The 7,283-nt window shown below is 44.4% G+C and overlaps 2 protein-coding genes across 3 annotated transcripts; one reads left to right on the plus strand and one right to left on the minus strand.

Moving 5' to 3' along the window:
• Positions 1-323: 323 nt before the first annotated feature.
• On the plus strand, positions 324-5,090 carry LOC143152124 (uncharacterized). 2 transcript variants are annotated; one of them, XM_076321874.1, is made up of 5 exons: positions 324-796; positions 1,382-1,701; positions 2,379-2,918; positions 3,095-3,431; positions 3,501-5,090. In XM_076321874.1, the coding sequence occupies exons 2-5, from the start codon at positions 1,495-1,497 to the stop codon at positions 3,623-3,625; spliced, it is 1,209 nt and encodes a 402-aa protein (XP_076177989.1). In that variant the 5' UTR covers positions 324-796; positions 1,382-1,494; the 3' UTR covers positions 3,626-5,090. The 2 variants fall into 2 exon arrangements, with proteins under 2 accessions (XP_076177989.1, XP_076177998.1); XM_076321883.1 differs by lacking the exon at positions 324-796 and adding an exon at positions 905-1,318.
• Positions 4,165-6,680, minus strand: Crok (crooked). The gene is made up of 3 exons (XM_076321926.1): positions 6,168-6,680; positions 5,760-5,921; positions 4,165-5,682 (listed from the first exon to the last, which is right to left on the minus strand). The coding sequence occupies exons 1-3, from the start codon at positions 6,232-6,234 to the stop codon at positions 5,453-5,455; spliced, it is 459 nt and encodes a 152-aa protein (XP_076178041.1). The 5' UTR covers positions 6,235-6,680; the 3' UTR covers positions 4,165-5,452.
• Between the last annotated feature and the right edge of the window lie 603 nt (positions 6,681-7,283).

Consider the following 7,283-nt stretch of genomic DNA (forward strand, 5'->3'; position numbering starts at 1 on the left):
GCTAACGAAATCGTATCGCGATTCGATTCGTTCGTTGCATCGAGTAATCGTGTATTACCCTACCTTCGAATCCATAAAAGCAGTTGTACACGCTTTTTACAACTTTACCGATGTTTCCAAACGATGGTAAAAGAATGCGTTACGCCCGAAAAGAGGTGTAGAAATTTAGGAAGATCGAGGTGGACGGAAGTACTCGCACGGTCGATTTATCGGTTAAAATGTGAAACGGAGAAATTAGTCTCGGCGTCTCTTCGGCGGTCCCGATGCGCCGGCCCTGTGTTGCGATCGGATTGCCCTCTTATAAAGAGAACCCACGCGAGAGCGCGAGTCGCATACCACGGTAGCGCGTCGTTCGAAGCTGAACGTACCGAGCGTAGGTACGCGTGAGATCGCGCAGTGAATTCCCAGCACGCGCGTGCACGTTTCGAATAAATTTCGATGCGCCGCGAACGGTGACGTTGTTGCGAACGAGCCATCGCTGGTAACCCGTTCGCGATGCGCAACGAACGCGAGAGGATCGTGATCGAAGCGCGTGCAAAACTTGTGCTCGAACTGTGAAAGACGCCAGCTCGTATCCCGCTACGTGTTTACGTAGGTCCGGCTCTGTGGTCACGGAGACGATCGAAACGGTCGTTTGACGCGGTCCTCGAGGAACACTCGGAGAGCCGTCGATCGTGGCCGCAGCCGCGGGCACCCTCTGCTCTTAGGCCCGTTTCGTCGCAAGTGGTCGGCCGCCGACGAGGTATCGTCGTGGGAACCGTCCGTTTCCCTTCGATCTACGGCGCACTCGAGTACGGTAGGTGCTGTTTCCAACCGGGGTTTTTTCGCACGCGGTACTGGGCCCGGGGGATCGACGGCCAGGTGACACGCCTCGCTCTTTCCCGCTGGAGAAAGTTCGATCGTCCGTGAAACTTGCTCGACCGTCCCAAGTTCGACCGGTCGTCCGCAACGAACGGATCGCCAAATCGATCGTCGTTAGGGACCAATTTTTCCCGACAAGGTTCGCGATCGCGGTCTTTCAAGTTTACCGTTACCCTGTCTACGCGATCTTCGCGATCGTAACAGTGCACCGTACCGCTCCGCACCGCTCCGCACCGCTCCGCAACGCACCGTACCGCGTCGTTGATTACATTATCGGCGCGAGTTCGATCGTTGACGCTACTTATGGAACAAAGTGAAAAGTACGCGGCGACTGTTCATCGATCGAAGCACGCGGTGATAACCGTAAAACGTTTTACGAGTACGTCCTCTCGAAGTAGCGCCGTGCCTCGTGTCGGGTGCACGTTCTCCCCGAAAATACACACGCGCGATATTAACGGTAAGGGACCTGCATCGCCGATTTTCCGCGTATCGATAGTTTACCAAGGTTCTCTGTTTACAGCGAGCATCGTCGGCGAGGCCGAATCGATGGTAAGTATTCGCGCTGCTCGAACCATCGCTGTTCGCGATCGATAAGCGAAAAAGTTCCGCGAAACGAGAACGACATTGGCGAACATGGCATTGGCGAGGATCAAGAGTTTCATCGACACGGGCCTGAAGACGGTGTCCACGCCGTTGGATCGTACCGTGAATCTGGAACCGGAAGTGGGCATTAGGATCGTTCATTCGGTTAACGAGAAGGCTCTGCACGTGACCGTGCTCGGTGCCCGACACTTGCCACAGAATTTCGGCTTCACTCGAGTCAACAGCTACGTCGTGAAGGTAACAATCGAGACACCCGGTTCCTGCAATCTTTCGCATCGTTATCTCGAATTGCGTAACGCGATGGAATCGTCGCCGCGAAGATTCCACTTTAGCCTATGCTCACCGACGATGAATCTCTCGAGACAATATCGCGCGAGTTGCGTTCTTATCGTTCGAAAACCACCGCTTCGTAGAATACGTTTCGAAACGAGTTCGAGATTACTTCGATGCCGTTCGGTCGAACACCGACGCTTCCTAATCGCTCGAATTCTTCCGCGTAGCGTGAAAATATTAAGAATCTTTTCAGGAAAAATTAGTCGAGTTCGAGTAACGCTACAACGTTGATGCCGTACAGCAACAAAGTCGGTATCGCGTCGTCCTTACGAAACGAAATTAAAAATCCCATTTCGATGAAATTACTCGGTAACCGTAAAACACCGCCAAAGAAACGGTATCCGCGTCTTATCCGATTTCGGAGTACGCGATACCCCGTGCACATTTTTGATCGTAGAAACGCGCAAGAAAGAAATCGGATCGCGATTAATTCGTAAAAGTTCGCTTTAAGTGCGCGGAGAAGGGGGTTTCTTCGAGAAAAACGACCGTTTCGAACGGTTACCCCCATCTGTCTCGCGAAAAAGAATTTACTCGCGAGAGAACTCGATACCGGAAAAGAAAGTAATTCGTTTCTATTCCAGGTGAAGCTGATACCGGGAAAGGAAAAGTTCGAAACGACGACGAAGAACGAGTCGTGGCCGCAATGGAACGAGGAATTCACCTTTCCTCTGCGCAAAGAGACCAAGCTGAAATTTGGCAAGACGAAGGTCGTCGAAGAGGAGATCAACGGATCCAGATTCATCGTAGCGACTTTGTACGCGATTCTCGAAGACAAGCCTCTGATAGCGACCGATAAGAAGCAAGCGGAAAAGGAATCTTCGAAGAAAACTGGAAAGAAAAAGGACGAGCAGGGCGCCTCCGTGGAAAATCAGGAGTCGACGAAGAACAAACTGTTCGGCCAACTCTTCGGCAAGGGATCCGACAAACTTCCGGAAACGACGGTCACCGACAGAAAATTGTACGACAAGAGACGCACCGTTGGCGCGACCACGATTTCGCTGGATCCGAAAAATTTCACCTCGAAGCCAGCCAAACCAAAGCACTCGAGCGACGTGTCGACCGGAGACATGTGGCGACCGCTGCGACCGATCGCGAGCGGCATTTCCGGAGCCGAAGAAAGGGTAAATGTTCGAAACCCGAACGGCGATGGATTCCCGTAACCGTAAAATGTATCGAGACCCGTTTATTTTAACGCGAGAACGGACGAAACTCAACGTTCGGATATTTTCGACACTGGCCAGATTTAACTCTCGCGCGGTCAGATTTCGAACGTTTCTGATTCACGTTTTTCTTGCAGAGGGAGAACAAGAAGGGCCAGGTGGAATTGTCCCTCTGCCAAGAGAAGAGCGACAAGAGAGAAGAAGGCAGCGAACGATTGATTCTGTCTCTGCATCGTCTGAGATGCTCCTTGCAGACGATGCACGAGTACGAAGCGCTCAAGGGCCAGATGTACGTGAAGATGTCCGTGGTGGACAACGGGAGGGTCACTCACTTTTGGAAGAGCAATCGTTTCCCGCCGTGTGTGTCGATGAAATTTGCACCGGATATGGCGAGAGTCCTTGCGGACAATCCCTACCAGGGAGCGCTCAAAGACGTGAGCTTCGTTGTCAAGTTCGTCTCCAAAAATAAAATGGGTAAGACGCGTTCCGGTCTCTACGAAAATTACGAATACTTCGATTCGTTGTATCGTTGAACAATTTCAGGAAAAAAAACGACGGTTGGTCATTTTGTAATCGGACCGGACGCAGCAGGATCCTATGGCGAACAGTGGAAACAAGCATTAGCGAAATCTGGACAGCAGATAACAAAATGGCAAGCGTTCGAATGAGAACGTCGGGTGGGAGCCTACTTTCGGTCTATGCGAATATTATAAATATTCGAGAACACAGTACCGTTCCAAAGAGTACTTAGGTGAACATTCGTGAACACCGGGTATACCGTTGCATAAAACGTCTTTCGTGGAATTTATATTGCTCAGTTTTCGTTACGCGAAATTATTACTCTTTTCATCGTTATTTTCGTTCTTCTCGAGACAAGTTACACGCGCGTACACATCGCACGCATACAAACGCGCGCACAAGCATTTCGCACTTTTCAATGTATATATTATAATAATTGTGTATCTAGAAACTTTAACCGTCCTCGATTCCGAGGCAAACGAAACTCTCTGCCAGGAATCCGAATAACGCAACCGTCCAGTAAAATAAGTGCCTGTCGGCGTAAAATGCGCGGAATTTAAGAAATTGTTGTTCGAAAACCTAGTTTCCCTTTTTAGCGAGTAACTTATCTTGTTACCATTTCGAAACGACGAGACGCAAATGCGACCAATTAATTCCCAGGAAAGAAGTATACGGATCACACCAAGGATGCGACTGCATTATTTTTATTTTCTTTTAAAAGAACGATATCGTTTTTTAATTTTGTATTAGCGGTAAGTAAACGACTCTAGCTATTTAAGAGAATTTACGAAAACGATGAAACAGTATTTACTGTGCGAGCAGGATCGATCGGTATTTTAATATTTTTAATCGTTTTTCTTCGAAAGTATACATCGGCGTAGACGCGATTCAAAATATTCACAGATGGACCAATTACAAGTACTCCGCGATAAGAATGAAATTTTGTAAAGAATTATTTATATCGTTGTAACTGGGTGTATATGTATTTTGTTATAAAAACTGATTATTCTTTATACTTTAACGAATATTTGTAAGATCGAAACGGTTACACTGAACAAAAAAAAAAAAAATGTATTTACGATGTATTAACACGCACGCACGGACACACAGACACACACACACACACACACACACACACACACACACACACACACATTTATGTATCGAAGATACATTTTATACGCAATACACCTGTTTTATGTATATACATGTGTGCATAAAAAAAGGCGATATTTATTTATTCACACGTTGTAACACAATTTTTCGTACATTTTTAATTGTCGCTTTTATCGTATTATACGCGACGAAACACGTAAGGGAATGGTGTTTTTCTCTAAAAGATCTGTATTTTTATTTTCATTTTGTTTAGCAGCTAACGACACTTCCTGAAAGCACATATAAAAATAGAAAGAACGCCATGATTTTACACTAATATTAAGTTGAAAATGACTTTGCAATGGACGGAATTGACAGTCTTATGCGCGAAGTGTTTAACCTTAACATCGATCGAGTACATCGATGTCTTCGTATTCATCTTTTGTACTAACCAAGTCTAAATTAAAAAGTAAGTATGACACGAGCATACATCGTTATATTAATAAAAATAATATATTAATAAAAATATATTTCTTAAAGAACTCGCAATATATCGAGATAAAGTACCCTTAGAAAAATAGAAAAACAGTATCGTACAATTAGTAAAAAAATGTCTTACGAGCATCCTCTTATTTGTCTCTAAATTCTCTCTAGTAAGGCACAAAGAGACGCTTCTTACGCGCATTTATAAAAAAAAACTGTCCAACAATGTATAAACGTTATCGAATAATCGATCCAACTTGCAACTTCTCTTTACTCAAAGTCGGAACGTTCGAATCTCTCATCGGTAAGTACGAGTAGATCTCTATACCGTAAAAATGTACATTCGAATGCGTATTTCTTAATTCTTCGAGTCTATAGATAGCCTTTGGTTAAGTTCGTTAAGTATAAAGAAGTACGTATCGCAACGATATTATAGCAGCTATTATAGAAACTGTTAAACTCCCACGATCGTAAGGAGCCGAATTACAACCGTCTTTGCTGTTGCAAGTGCAGTATTCCATGAATATGTTGTAAGTTCCGGTCCTCATAAGGCAAAATCGTTCGTCCCCTGCGATTCCTGGTTCACCCATGTAGGCGCAACTGCGAAAATACCTCCATACTCCGTTGACTGAGAACGATAATAAAATCTTAACGTTAAACTTGCCCCGATCTACGAAAAAGTAACAAGGATATACATCGATATACCTTTTTGACGAATTTTGCGACACATAGAAGGCCTTACGCCCGGCAAATGTTCCAAGTCGGGTTCTTGTTTGCAATCGGTGATAGGTACGGTGGTATTATCGAAAGGATCCGCGCACTTTGGATCCCAATCGGATCTACATACCCAGCACTTGATGGACAAAACTGTAAATACACAAGTTATTACTCTTGTTGGTTCGGTGCTCCTTGTCCTAGAATTGTAAACTACGATACAATTGTGTCGAATAGAAGAATTAAAAGAGTAGGAACGCACTCTGTTCGGTATCGTTATTTTTACAACAAGGTAACGAAACGTCTTAAAAGTATTTCACTCGAAGAAATTCTTCGAGAAGTTTATTCGAAGGTTAAGATCCGAAGAATAAACGATCAATTTCGCGAAACAATATTTACCTTGTTGAACGCAGCAGAGAAGAAAGAATACCGACGCTAAAACACGAAAATTTATTTCTCGAGCCATTTTACGAGGAACGAATAATCACTTTACGAGAACCGAAAACAACTCGCATCGAGACACAATGCTTAATTGCTTCAAGTTGCTTCAACTGCCCACGCCTACGATCGACCACGCCACTAAACTGAACGAGTCGGGAGTGTCAGGACTCAGGACCGACATAGCGGTAGGTGTTCACATTTTTCCCTACGAAATAATAACGGAAAAATTTGCATTTATTCAAACGCAATATTAAAGCAAATCGATAATTATTGAACGCAAAATCGATTTTAAACTGCACAAACTTTTCATCGGATCGAAATAATAAAATGAAAAATTTTACATTTTACATTTAATTTACATGTAATTTACAATTTACATTCTGTATTAAAAATGTTACGAGCATAATATTTGTCCGTATAAATTTGTGCCTAAACGTGGAATTGTTATCGTTTACGAAAACAATTGCGCAAAGAAACGTGACACACGGAAGGGATCCGTTCGTTCTTCGTTACCTAGCGTTTCGTGTACGTTCGATTTCGTTCGGGTCACGTGACTACAACCCGAATCGAGACCGCGCCCGATACGCAAGACGTTACTCGATAATGTACACCGTCGACTCGATAGTCGAGAATTAAGTCGAGAAAAAACGCGCGACGGTACAACAAGTAACGCGTTAGTCGATTAAAATACCGACGATGCACAATATTCGAACGATATCGGAAACACGTGACACTTTTAACGCGCCGATAATTTTGCAGCGGTTCGAATTAAAAATAGTCTCGATTATCGTTATCCAAGATAGAGCCAACATTACGAACATAATACAATCCATAAACGCGTAAAGCATTTCGTTGCATCGCATCGTATCGCATTTCTCCGAGTATTAACCGAAACGCGTTCAACGTGGAAATATCTAATTAACGAGCGTCGGTGAAATATAATATTTTTCACTTCTCTCGGCGAGTGCTCGGTAAATTTTTCGACCTCGATGTCCGCTACGTAATACATCGTCGGTACTGTATTTACAGTTTTCTGGCCGAGAATAAAAGGAAAGTTTGAATTTTCAATTTACG

This window comes from Ptiloglossa arizonensis, chromosome 1 (genome assembly GCF_051014685.1).
Source record: "Ptiloglossa arizonensis isolate GNS036 chromosome 1, iyPtiAriz1_principal, whole genome shotgun sequence".
In the NCBI taxonomy this organism is placed as follows: domain Eukaryota; kingdom Metazoa; phylum Arthropoda; class Insecta; order Hymenoptera; family Colletidae; genus Ptiloglossa; species Ptiloglossa arizonensis.

Coding starts and splice junctions, on each gene's coding strand:
- Crok (XM_076321926.1), bottom strand. CDS start 6,234: ATGGCTCGAGAAATAAATTTTCGTGTTTTAGCGTCGGTATTCTTTCTT. Junction 5,922..6,167: donor TCTCTGCTGCGTTCAACAAG/GTAAATATTGTT, acceptor GTGTATTTACAG/TTTTGTCCATCAAGTGCTGG. Junction 5,683..5,759: donor TCGCAAAATTCGTCAAAAAG/GTATATCGATGT, acceptor TATCGTTCTCAG/TCAACGGAGTATGGAGGTAT.
- LOC143152124 (XM_076321874.1), top strand. CDS start 1,495: ATGGCATTGGCGAGGATCAAGAGTTTCATCGACACGGGCCTGAAGACG. Junction 1,702..2,378: donor TCAACAGCTACGTCGTGAAG/GTAACAATCGAG, acceptor TTTCTATTCCAG/GTGAAGCTGATACCGGGAAA. Junction 2,919..3,094: donor TTTCCGGAGCCGAAGAAAGG/GTAAATGTTCGA, acceptor TTTTTCTTGCAG/AGGGAGAACAAGAAGGGCCA.